A 13,393-nucleotide genomic window follows, 5' to 3' on the forward strand; every position below is an offset into this window, starting at 1 on the left:
CTGAGATAGAGAAACAGAGACTTGTGCTATTGGCTGGCTCCTGACACCGTCATTTCTCTGAATTGTGGTTATCTCCGCCCCACCTGGTGTTTTTACCCTACTACCATCTCCCTGCCCTGCCTTTATGGTCGTCCCTGTGTTGTGTCCAGCTGCCACTACATGTTACAAGTGTCATGTGCCAGAATGTCTAATGCTGCAAATATGCACATGTACACACACTGTACAGGACAGCATATTTCTGTCTTCAACTGTGTGTCTGTGTGTGTGTTGGAGTTTGTGTCCCAGGGCGCATGCATGTCTCATACTCCTCCTCCAGAATGTGAGCACAACCACATGCTGTTCCTGTAACATGCTGTTCCTATTAGCAATGCACATTAGCACTGCCCAGATAGGAGTCCCCCCCAACTCTGATAAAACGTCTGATCCCTTTCCAGTCAGACAAGAAATGTGTTACACTCTGCCCCAGAATAACATTGTTTCTCTCCTATCACTGCAAGACCATGGAAGTCCAGTGAACGTTGGAGAGCTGGTGTGTGGGGTTTGAGATAACACTGTGACAGGAAAACATTTATTATACAGCATATTCTACTACAGCCTGACTCCTGGCACTCAGGTCAGTTCTTCATGCTGAATCATATTTAATAGAAACCTAATGTTTCAAGGGGTTTCCTATTCGCTCATTTACTCAGTCTTTTACAGAGAGAACGAGAGTAGACTGACAAATATTTTGTAGTTATTTTAGTTCTCGTTGTGTTGACAGAAACAAAGCTACAGGGATACCAGGGGTATGATTGCTGGTAGTTCTATGTGGGTCGATCCCTAGAGCTGCTTTGTTAATGTAAAAGCGTTGCCCCATGACCTGTAAAAAAACAACACAAAGATGCTGGAAGCCTTACCCCCATGACAGGTAGTCTGCAGGCCATTGAACTGTTTGCTAGTGTCTACCTGGGAGAGCTGGTCGTCAAGCTGCTCCCTTAGTCACCCTGTGACTAACGCAGAGCAAACGGTAAAAGTGATTTATTATCATAGAGCTTAGTTTGAGTATCCTGCATCAGGCTGTTGTGTAGACAAGGTGTTCTTCTCCAGCCATCAAAACAACCACAGCAGAGCAGAGAGGCAGGTGCTCCTCCACAGCGGGCCAGCTAATCCCCTGGCCGTCACAGAGGGAAGTCCGTAAATGATAGATTTCCTCCCATGCCCTTCTCTCTTACAGAGAACATCTTGACATCCACCTCTCTCTATTACTTTATCTTTTTAATAACTAAGGATCCTTTTTGATGATTGAATGTAAAAAAAAAAAAAAGAAGTTGTATGGGTAGGGTGGTGAGGCTAGGTGGGATGACAGGGGGTAGGACAGTGCTGTAGGTGACAGGAGAGGGGGCAGGAGAGGAGTTTTATCAACAACACAACTTCACATCTTCAGTTTCACAACTTTTCTGTGGAACATGAGAGAGGGGTAAAAAGTGATTGTGTGTGACACACTTCCTGTTTTTTATTTTTTTTATTTTTTTACTGGCTCTGGGAAACAGGACAGAAGTGTGTATTAAACCTTCCGTCAACTCAGCAATTATTCACCACATTGACTTGAGAAAGATGGTCCGGTACAGACAAGCAAATGACATAAAGGTTAACAATTACAACAGTTTTGTACACTTGGAAACACATTGGGTTCCCCAATTACAATTTCCAAAACACTCAATTTCTTTGTATGAGGGACTGCATTATACACATAACACAAAAAGCTTAGAAGTTAAGGGTCAATTGTGAAATGTTACAATTGTCTGGATATCAGATGGTGTATAAAATAGGAAGTGAATGCAATCACATCAAATCAAATGTATTTGTATAGCCCTTTTTACACGCAAGCATGTCGCAGAGCTTCACATACGCCCATAGAACTGCCCCTCAACCAACCTAAACCCTCAAGGAAGACAAGGAAAAACTCCCAACGGGAGGAAAATATGGAAGAAACCTTGGGAGGACCAATTCAGAGAGGGATCCCCTCCTCCAGAGACGGTTGGTAAGAGAGAGGAGCAGAACACAAGCTAAACATAGTCATACAATGTCAATGCATGCACCAAGTGCACCAAACTCACTCACATAGACCACAGCTCAGAATGGTAGAATAGTTTATTTAGTACAAGTGTTGTAAAATCCATCCTAAATTTATGTTTGATGTGGGAATGTGTATGTGATAACTGCATTTTGGTGCAATAAGTAAACCAGACTAACTCAGTTGAGAAATAAATGCCGCTAAATAATAGCTCCAACCTGACTGCATTCACGACCATGGTCCTGCCTACTCAGGAGTCCCAGAGGTAACTTTGCAGTTCTGTTAATAAACAGTAGAGAAGGATAGCAGAAGTGGTCTGCATCCATATTAACAATCATCAGTTCATTTAGTTGTTTTCACTACAGGAATACCTGCCTTGAAATGATTGAGATCAAACTCTTTCTGCTACTTAGGCAACACGAGTCTCCAAAAAGGCAATATGAAAAAAGGAAGAATCAAAGAATCAAATAAAATATATTTCAAATGGTACAGTAATAAGACACTAAAAGGAAAATAACTTTAAAATGACAGCATTAAATGCAACTTCAATTCCTCTACCTCTAATCTTATCCCAGTTTAATTAGACAAGCAGACAATTAATTTGAGTTGAAGTCAATCAGAAAATACACACTGAACATTGAAATTTGGCTTACTTGAAGAAAAGAAAAAAGCATGTCATCAAAGTGAGATTGGGTACAATGCAGGTAAACCAAAAATTAACTTTTCAATGTGAGGTGGGGCACAATGATTCTTTGTTAAGTACTGTCAACAATAATTAAACAGCTGTAAAGTAATTAGTATGTTGAAACAAAAAAGTGAAAACAAAAAAAAACTTTCAGAATATATTAGATACTTTTCAGATAAAACTGTTAATGTAGTTCTACTAAATGCCTCCATTGCAATGGTGCAAACCACTGTGAAACTTCGCAATATTTCAGTGTGTTTAACACTCACATCATGAGGAAGTTCAGACATCCTTCAACACATTTGAAATGTTTCCAAGATGAACAATAAATGCAAATGCTTGTGAAACAATGGAACAAAACTGAAGTTGTAGTGAAGATTCAACATGTAAAACCATGACATTAGTTGTCTGACACTGAATATTTACACCTGTACATGCCACACACACAAATACAGTTTGCCATTTGAAGGAAGAGCTGTCTGTCATCTCACTGTGTTCACGCTGGTTTACAGGAGAACATCGTAGATGAAAGAGTCTTGACTGTCACAGGGTGCATGTGTCCTGCATGTCCGTCAGTGTCCAGACTTCCTGGCTCCAACGGGCCTGAGGCCCAATCCAGCAGGCCAGTTTGTGAACTTTCCCCTTAGCGAGAGCACTGATTGGTTGGTGGTTACAGGGTGGAGGAGTGTGAGGACTGGGAAGGCCTCTGGATCTGAATAGGAGGCACACGCGGTATGTGGTCAGCAGCCTCTATACATTGAGATTGATAGGTAATGTTTGCATTCAGATTGATTGGTAAAGTCTGCAGATTTATAGGTTATGTCTATTTGTGTAGAGGACATGCATCTACCAAGAACCCGGTCCTGACATGAGTACCTCACCAAGCACAAACTTCCAGTACATCACAATACTACTGGAGCCCCATTGAACCCATCCACACCTATGACCAACACACACTCCATCTTTAGGCTGGTTTACCTGCTACCAGCATAAGCTTCATCAGTCTAGTGAATCCAGATGTATAAGCCCTACTCTACAAACCTACCTGTCATCTGAAGTTGGGGGGGGAAGTGATTGTGGTATTACCCCTCGACTGTCAATTCTCAGCGCAAGTGAGAGATTTAATTAAGAGGCTATTGTTGTTTTCCTTTCTTCTTTGTTCTGCTTCTGCTCTTATCTTATCTGCATTGTAACTCATTTGACCCTGGTCTGAATCACTGATAACACAAAGACTGTCAGAGTTGGCAGTAGGCCTGCCTATTTTGCAGGTTTAAAACTAGACATCTTTCTGCTTGTCGTGCTAATAGCCACGGGTCTGTAGACAAACATGTTCCGAAAAACAAACCTTTGCCCTGAACACACTCCAAACCAGTCAAAACTGACCAGTAAACAGCAACTTACACAAACTCTTGCTAGCAGCGAAACCCTGGAGATTGACACTCCAGCATGAACCCGTAAAGTACACAGGCGTGCCTTTGCCTTCCTCTCACCTTCAGGTCTATTGTCTCTCAGTCATCCGAAGGTAACAGCTCGACTTTTCTACTTGTCTGAGGCCAACCTAAGTTATGAACCTTGGGGACGTCAGTGCGTGAGGACAGTGTGCCGTGCCGTTGCAGCTCTCACCCTGGAGTCGTATTCCAGTACGAAGGGCGGGATGTCGATCTGCTCGGGCAGGATGCAGGTGAACAGATGCTGCAGGCTGTCTACGTGATGCACCTTGTCCTTCATCCCAGACACGCTGAACGTGGTGAAGAACCAGGTGGACACCTAAAATAGACCACATGGTCACGGTTAGTCAGGGTTCAGAGTTACAGACTGAGGTGAACCACTTGGGGGCTGAACTTTTCCATACGTTGTAAAAACACGAGTGAAACGTCTAGAGCTAAGAAGTTACCTTGGAGCGGAATGTAGGGTGCACAAAGTAGAAAGCCTTTAGGTTCTTCTTGAACCTGTGGGTCAAACCAAAAAGGAGCATCAAAGATGGCACCAACAGCTAGAATTACACGTAAATATTGTAAACAATCTGAATCCCAGCACTTTTTTTGTCTTAGTTGAGTCTGGATGCAGAAGAGTTATCATTATCATCAGTTATCATTAGTCGGACCAGGTACACACATACACACATATAGGACAACCACTCCTCAACCATGTTTCACACGGTTCACCAATATAGGATTTCACTGCACATACGGTTATAGCCTTATGTTCCAAATCACCTAAGGCAGTGCATTTTGCATCCTCTAATACCCCTTCATCAGAGAAGAACACGCCACCCATGTTGTGAGTAAGTTGTGTTGCCAACAGCTCAACATAGAGAAGACTAGACAGAGCCAATGACTAGACTATGCTGCCCCTAGAGCGTAACCAGAGAACTGCTCCCATAAATATTAACCCTTGTGTTCTCCTCGGGTCATTCTGACCCATCAGTCATTGTGACCCACCGTCGTTTGCGACAACTTTACCGCATACAAAAACAAAGTGAAGCATTTTCTTTTAACCGTTGGGCTGTCTCAGACCCCCCACATTGCGAAGGTTAAAATAAAAAAATAAAAATTTGCTTTTGTATTGGGTAAAATTGGGTAAACACAACGATGGTTCGTTATGAACCTTTTGGTCATGTGACCCGAAGGCAGCACAAGGGTTAAACGGTTGGGTTTCCTGGGTATAAAAAGTGAGTCCAGGACATTCTCCAGGAAAGGTGACATAGCCATCCAATGTCATTAACACATCTATTTCTTATTTGAAAAACAGAAGCCACAAAAACAGAAGTTGTGGCTGCCTTTCATCAATGGGGTTTTCCAGTGAAACAGGAAAGCTGGTTATCTAATCTAGAAACTGACATTCAAAAAAATCTTGTTTCTCATGTATGTCCAAAAATTCCAGTCAGAGATGGATAATATGAGATGTGACCTGGATGTGTTCTCATTGTGTAGTGTAGTCTATGGATGGGCCATTGACTAGTGGAGAGATGACTCTGGTTTTCATTTTGAGTTTGTTGTTCTGTGAAAAAGCTGTGACAAAGCAGTGAAAATAGTGACTACTCGTTGACCTCATTCTGTTTGAGCAGATAAGACAGATACGAAGACATGATGAGGGTATTTTAACTGCTGGCACAGCAAAATGTACATTTCAGTCTATTATCTATTCATGTTAGAACTTCAGTAACTTTGTAGCAAAAGCTTTGTAAGGTTCAGTACCAGCAGACATTAAAGGCAGACATTTTATTCGATGTTATGTTAAATGATTTAATGGAAAACATATGCTTAACTGCACACAAGAACACGCCGAACTCTTACTGTCCAGAGTTGCCTGGGACAACACAATTGTTCCAAACATTAGCATGTGTAACAATGTGTCATCACTAAAACCCTCCCGTTGAGAACCCTCTCCAAGTTTAGGTCCTGTTCCAAAAGTCGGATCCAGGTTTCCAAAGCAAAAGCTAGATCATTTCACTGGCCTGAAAGGGATGTGATGTGACCCTGGCCATGCAGCACCATTTGTTTGGATGAGATTAACCCTATCCAGGGACCAGAGCTGACCAAAAATATCTAAAATGCTGGCCAACTGCTGTTTGTTTTCACAGAGCAAAATGCATTTGACAGTTTGTATTGATGAACAAAACCCAAGGTTTAAGAGAGGACTGATGGTGGTCTCATTTTATGCTACCATCCAAATTACCACATCTGGATGGATTCTGGGTATAGCTTAGTGGTTAGAGCACTAAACTGCAGTCCAAGCGGATGAGGTTTCATATCCCCCTGCACTAATTTGTCGCTTTGGATGAAAGTGTTTGCTACTGCTGTAAGTGAATACATTCTTATTCTCTACACTTTCAGCTCTTCAAACATCCTTTGCTAACCACAGCCCTTCACAATGTGAAGCTTTGAACACACACACACACACACACACACACTCCTACTTCCCTGTTTGGGAATTGCAAAGTAAATACAAGCTTCGTATGGGTTCTTACTTTGCATCTACAATGTCGTAAACCTTCTTGAGGAAGTCCGAGTCTAGATGGTTGTGTTCCCCTGTCAGAGTGTGAAAGTACACCATCACGTAGTCCTTCACTGTGATGTGGTCCATGACGTGGATAAAGTACAGCAAGGCCTGCAGTGATACACACACACACAAAAGGTGAAACAAATGACCACATTCAAGAACTGCAGATGCAGGCCGGCCAGTTACCTTCTCGATGTCTATGAGGGTGACTGGAATGTTCCTCCCTACCAGCACCATCACAGTCCTGCCACACATGTCCACACCTGAGGGAACACACATGCAGCTGCATGAGACAGAGGGAAGTGGCGCGCTCTGCTCCAGTGACCACACAACCTTTCATGACTGGCTACATTTAATCCCGAGAACGAAACATTTGAAAAGGGATTACTGCCGCGGCCCGCTGCTGTGTTCGACGAAGTGGAAACAGGACGTAGCTGCCCTCTACATAATCAACATTTATTTGTACATAAGACACACACACAGTTCTCACCCGTCTGATATAAAGCCTTGAGTGCTGCTATGTCAGACAGGTCTTCTGCTCTGGCACGACATAACCACCGGTTATAACTGCAAGAAAGGACAGGGAACAGCATTACCAAAAAGGGTTAGGGTGTAGGGTACAAGTGGTTAAGGTGCAGGGGACATGTGGTTAGGGTGTAGGGTACAAGTGGTTATGGTGCAGGGGACATGTGGTTAGGGTGTAGGGTACAAGTGGTTAGGGTGCAGGGGACATGTGTTTATGGTGTAGGGTACAAGTGGTTATGGTGAAGGGGACATGTGGTTAGGGTGTAGGGTACAAGTGGTTAGGGTGCAGGGGACATGTGGTTAGGGTGTAGGGGACATGTGTTTATGGTGTAGGGTACAAGTGGTTATGGTGCAGGGGACATGTGGTTAGGGTGTAGGGTACAAGTGGTTAGGGTGCAGGGGACATGTGGTTAGGGTGTAGGGGACATGTGTTTATGGTGTAGGGTACAAGTGGTTAGGGTGCAGGGGACGTGTGGTTAGGGTGTAGGGTACAAGTGGTTAGGGTGTAGGGTACAAGTGGTTAGGGTGCAGGGGACGTGTGGTTAGGGTGTAGGTTAGGATGCAGGGTACATGTGGTCATGGTGCAGGGGACATGCGGCCGGTGGTTCAGAGACTCACTTCCTCTGGTGCTGCTTCTGCATGGTGGCTTCAGAACGCTGGCCCTGCAGGATGAGTTTGCGCTGTTTGTCCACGTCTCCCTCCATGCGGGCAAAGGCATGTGTTCCCACCTGGCCCAGGTCCGAATCCAAGCTTTGCTCTTCCTGACACTCATCTACACAACAGGTCACATGTACACCATGTTAGCGCTTTTAGTACGTGTATTACCGCAGAAACAGAACTTCCTGATTTATTGGTGTTGGTTTATCGGTTACAGACACTCCTTTTGGACTCATAGTCTATTATGGCTAGCTGAACACAACTTGGTAGCTAGCTGAACATGTTGTTCCCTCAGGAAGACAGCTCTTTGTATGATTAATGCTAACAAATGTGTGTGTGTATGTGTAATGTTCCACTGGCAGCTGTGATGTGTCCATTCAGCCATGTCCACAGCCTGGGTTTCTATGGAGATTACAGTGTTTTTACACCAGACTGATTAGCAGGAGAGAATGAAGTGATGGCAGCAGTAATTCCATTATTGCCCAGCACTAATACAGGCCATCACACACAAGAGGAAGGGGTTGCTATGGTAACAATTGAAGAGCCCCAGAATGTCGACCAAACAATGAATCAAACAGGCCTAGTAGTAATCGATGTAAGCTTCCAGAGTCGGTGTATGAGTTGGCTATTGTCTATTGCACCAGTTGTGTTGTGAAGCAGCCCTGTGTTACCTTCCAGACTGCCTGGCTTCTCTGTGATGCGTATCTGTCTCTCTGGGACCACAGGCTCCCCTTCAGAGTTGCCAATATCAGCAGGGATGAGGGGGAGACAGGCCCGCTCTTCGTCCTCTGACCGAGGGAAGTACAGAGGAAACAGCTTCCTGTACACAGGCTGGAGGACGGAGCGCAAGCACCACACACACACACACACACACACAATTATACAGATGCACACAATCAGGTGAACCACATACGTGACCCACGCATGTACAGACACATGCTGTGTTTTTCTTATTTTCTCCTTCAGTTTGTAGTTTTCTCCTCTAAAGGATGATTAATGACCTCAATGTCACATCAATGTCACATTATATTCCTATAAGAAACGAGAAGAGCCACTGACCTCCTCCGCGTCAGACACAGCAAACACCACCGTCTCAATGCATTCTCCATGGTTCTCCAGGAACCTACGCACTGTTCCTGCAACACACACAGCAACACACCTCACCATGCCTGCTACACCCAGTAAGTAACACACCTCAACAAGCATGCTACACACATTTACACAACTAAACGACCATACTACACAGCAACACACAACAGCCATGCTCCACACCTACTAACACACTTCAACAGCCACGCCCTCAGACCTTTCCAGTAATTTAATATCAGCTCAGCACTATGAGATCCAGTCATGTCAGGTGGCTGAGCGGTTAGGGAGTCGAGCTATTAATCAGACGGTTGTTGATTCGATTCCCAGCCATGCCAAATGACGTTGTGTCCTTGGGCAAGGCACTTCACCCTACTTGCCTCGGGGAGAATGTCCCTGCACTTACTGTAAGTCACTCTGGATAAGAGCGTCTGCTAAATGATTAAATGTAAGTAATGCACGATAAACATGACACATGCACAGTACCAAGAGCAGTTGGCTAACTTGAGGGATCTGTCTTTTTGTGTAATACCAGTATAGTATGAATGCCACAGTGTGTTTGGCTGACTACTATGCTGTTTGTGTATGGTCATTAAGATGGCATGTGAGGCTTGCCATTATATGGCAGTATGAAAGCTACAGTTTGTTAGTGAATCGAGTTAGTTTGTGTGACCAGCCACTGACCGAGCCATTTACTGAACTCATTGTGAATTGTGGTTAGAAACCTGGAGTAGGATGGTGTCCTTGAACCTTGTCCTAATGAACCACACATGTAGAGAATTAAAATGTTTTCTAAGGATATGCTATTTGCCTAAAGAAATGACTGTGTATTGCATGAATGTGCAACTGTGGGTATGTGTGTGTATGTATCTGTTTGGATATGTTTGCATGTTTCTGTTTGTAGCTAGCTACGTGTGTGTGTAACTCACTGAAGGCTATGTGCGTTGCGTCCTCCAGTGGGTAACCTCTCTTTGCAGTGCTCACCACACAGTAGCCAACAGATGCCATGGACTGCTCTCTGGTGGGAGAAACAGGAAGAACGTCATCGCACATCTGTACTGACTCAAACACACACACACAACCTAACTTCACCAGAGCAGAGAGAATTGAACAGATTCCTGAAGAAAACTTCTCAGGACACCTACTTTTGATCAGCTCCTGAAAATAGAGTTTTCAGCTGGTGTTTCAGTGAGAACACCGAAACACTACCGAAACACTACTGAAACACTACCGAAACTTGGGCTGCAACCATACTGTATATCTTCAGACAGACAAGCAAGTGTCTAATTTACAGATCAGCGATTTGGAACGCATCTCTGGGCAAACTAGATACATTTATAGAAAACAATATTTCAAGTTGAGCAGACTTTGATGAGATTGATGAGTTTTAAGGATGTAGGAAAATGCCATGAGGTAGACCTTTTATGTCAACCGGAGAAGAGACACCAGTCTAGCCACAAGGGCTGACTTCAATAATTGATTACAGCGCCACCTATGGGTGTCTCGCTGCAGTGCTTTCGACATGACCAAGCAGAGACCTAGTAAACGATGAAGGAGGAAAAACCCTATTGACTTCCAAAGTAAACCCATGTTTGTGGCTACAGAACCCTCAGTACACACAGGCAGCTCCCATACGGCACCATGCAGTACATGGCCCTCAGTGCAGTGGGCCAGCAGGCGTCTTACTTGGCCAGCTGCATGACGTTTCTGTAGCAGCTGTGGAGGGAGCTCTCTGCGGCTGTCCTGTATCTGGCCTTGTACTTGGGGCCCACCGTGTGGATGATGAAGCGAGCAGCCAGGTTGAAACCTTTAGTCATCTTCGCCTCGCCTGTCCGGCATCCTAAAAGGTAGATGATACGCATATTGACGGGTTGCATCTTACCCAGCATAAACCTTAACTCAACCCCCAACCCAACATGATGATACACTTGATCTCCCCAACCCTAACCTCAATCGTTCCGGTTCCAGATGCTAAAAGCAGAAGATGCACGTATGAAAACCCTGGGTGTGTCTGGGACTGGCGCCCCCTACCTTTCAGCTTGAGTAGCTCCTCCCGAAGCTCCGGTCCAGCATGCTGGTGGATGATGTCAGAGACGGGGTTCTTGTCTGTCAGGGTCTCGTTGCTGGTGTTGACGATGGCTGTGCAGTTCAGCAAGGCCACGTTGCCCGTGCTGACAGGTGAGAGAGGATCCTCCGTTAGTTAAGTTACAACCTGATTGCTTCACTTACAGGAATAACATTCATAGAACTTGGTTTGGCTTTTTACATTGTGGGAAAAATCTGTATTTTTTTTCTCAAGCAATAAGAACTATTTCCACTTAAAAAATAATAATAATAAATATAGATCCTTGAGATACACAAATCATAGTGAGTCTCCAAAGGTAATATCAGTGTTAAAATTGCACGATGTGAGATTCACCACTCAGACTTTGTTACAACACAAAAACAGGCAGTACTCAAGTTTACACAAGTTAAGGCCCAAGTCTATTCACATTTATGAAAGACGCATCGTTGTAATTCCGAGTTCAAGTTCAAGCCTAGTTTACAGTCTCATTTGTGTCAGTGCTATTTCACTAACTGTGCGGAGACTTTTTAGAACAAACAACTTTAACAGGTAGGATAGTGGAAAAGTTGATCTCATATAAAAATAAGTTGAGTACTTGAAGATCACAGCTTGGTAAGGAATTAACCTGCATCCTTTCAAACCCGAAAGCCCTTCATAGGCGTCATGATTGTATTTTCCAGCTGCTAAAGCTGTTTCCAGAGGGCTTCGGTGGCAGCGTGTGGTATGAGCAGCAGGAATGTGGGAGGCCTGGGTACAAGCGCCTTACTGAGAGCCTCCTGCCCAGCGGAGAGCCAGCGGAGACCCAGGGCTGTCATGTGCTCCTGAACAAAGAGGACTTATCGAGGGCTGTGCCCACAGGAGCAGAAGGGAGGGTCAACCCAGTGGCAGCGCAGCAGGAACAGGAGCACTTTGAAAGCTGACCTCAACACCCCTCTCTGAGTTAATTCTTACAGGGGTTTAGAGGCCAAAAGGTTACGGTGAACTAGGGAGGGACGCTCAGGATGTATTTAAGATTTGCTCCTATATGTAAAAAAGTAAATTACTTGTCTGTGCAAACTTTCATGGCGATTAAAACCCTTTGGGATTTTTCTGATTCTGAGGGTAGACATGACAATGGGACAGCAGAAGAGAGAAAGACACCATGAGACATGCAGAGAGCAAACTAGAGGCCTGGTGAGAGCACAGAACGAACGAGCCAATAGAAGGAAGAAGCCGAGGAGGAAGCGGTGTGTGTACACAACACTGGTAGAGCCAGACTGACAGGAGAGCAACACACTCACAAGAGTACAATCTTGCGGTTGATGTCCTGTCTGAATGGAAAGGGGGAAGGGAAGGCCTGCTGGCTGATCACACTGTCACACTGATCCACCGGGGCCTCCCCTCCTTCTGGATCCTGCTGCTGGTCCCAGGAACACAGCGTCTGGACGTCCACAAACTGCGAGCGCGCTCCCAGCGGATCCATCCTGCCCTGGCTGGACCTCACAGCTCCACAGTGCCCACGCTGGAGGAATACACAGCCACAGAAACATGAGCCCCCTCTAAATGCGCACACACAGGCAACCTTGGATGTCATGTAGTAGATAGCAGAATACTGATCGTCTGTTCAACGTAACTCTGAAACAGACTTTTTCGAATTATGGTATTTGATTACCCAGATACTGAAGAATTGGAAAACAACAATACCAATGCTTTTCCATACTGTCATATTTTGACAGCTATTCTTAACCTAGCTAAAAGGACTATTACACGTATTTGACAGATAAGTCTACAACAGCCCTCCAGGTAGAAGGAAGTAAAACTTGTTTCAGCGATACAAAATGCAGTAATTAAGCTAGCTAACATTGCTGGAAAAACACAATTTAAATATTGTACCAAGCCCGAATACACGCACCTTCCCTTTATTACCACTGGTCAACCGAAAGTCCACTTAAACAAAGTATACAGAACGCGACAAAAATGTTTACACCAAGCGGCGAATATCGAGCGTCCTCATGACCCTCTCATCTCCACAAATGTTGCAAAATGTTTTTACTAGGTTTATTGTGAGCGTGATTCTACGTGAACCGATCTTTCCTGGTCAGCTGACTCCTGATAACTGTTTCCGCTTTGGTTAGGGATATACAATAAAATGACATATTTAGTGTAAAAGCATAGCGTGTTGTCAGAAAATATTAAAACCATAAATAACAGAAAACACTTTTCTTACTTATATTATATGTCTATGGCCCAATAATACCGTATTTTCAAGGTCCTTGGTTGTATGGCCTTGGCTTATTTATATGTTTTCCAGTTGTTCTTCGTCTGCTCCAAAGTATACTAG

General features: G+C 44.3%; 1 protein-coding gene across 2 annotated transcripts; it reads right to left on the minus strand.

Annotated features, from left to right (window-relative positions):
• Positions 1 to 2,508: 2,508 nt before the first annotated feature.
• On the minus strand, positions 2,509 to 13,139 carry gdap2 (ganglioside induced differentiation associated protein 2). Of its 2 annotated transcripts, XM_084689637.1 has the most exons (14): positions 12,965 to 13,138; positions 12,354 to 12,574; positions 11,040 to 11,179; positions 10,695 to 10,848; positions 9,938 to 10,026; positions 8,982 to 9,058; positions 8,594 to 8,753; positions 7,884 to 8,037; positions 7,231 to 7,307; positions 6,927 to 7,003; positions 6,709 to 6,848; positions 4,633 to 4,687; positions 4,362 to 4,505; positions 2,509 to 3,450 (listed from the first exon to the last, which is right to left on the minus strand). In XM_084689637.1, exons 2-14 carry the CDS (start codon positions 12,533 to 12,535, stop codon positions 3,409 to 3,411), a joined length of 1,491 nt encoding a protein of 496 aa, XP_084545763.1. In that variant the 5' UTR covers positions 12,536 to 12,574; positions 12,965 to 13,138; the 3' UTR covers positions 2,509 to 3,408. The 2 variants fall into 2 exon arrangements, with proteins under 2 accessions (XP_084545763.1, XP_084545762.1); XM_084689636.1 differs by having other exon boundaries at positions 6,709 to 7,003; positions 12,965 to 13,139.
• Between the last annotated feature and the right edge of the window lie 254 nt (positions 13,140 to 13,393).

This window comes from Hypomesus nipponensis, chromosome 23, assembly GCF_054491055.1.
Source record: "Hypomesus nipponensis isolate SF chromosome 23, ASM5449105v1, whole genome shotgun sequence".
Lineage (NCBI taxonomy): Eukaryota > Metazoa > Chordata > Actinopteri > Osmeriformes > Osmeridae > Hypomesus > Hypomesus nipponensis.

Bases quoted from the DNA above. Each gene is read 5' to 3' on its own strand.
- gdap2 (XM_084689636.1), bottom strand. From the start codon at position 12,535: ATGGATCCGCTGGGAGCGCGCTCGCAGTTTGTGGACGTCCAGACGCTG. The intron at 9,059-9,937 runs GTGAGTTACACA...TGTGTGTTGCAG, and splicing joins CGCAACGCACATAGCCTTCA to GAACAGTGCGTAGGTTCCTG. The intron at 7,004-7,230 runs GTGAGAACTGTG...GTGTTCCCTCAG, and splicing joins CAAGGCTTTATATCAGACGG to GTGTGGACATGTGTGGCAGG.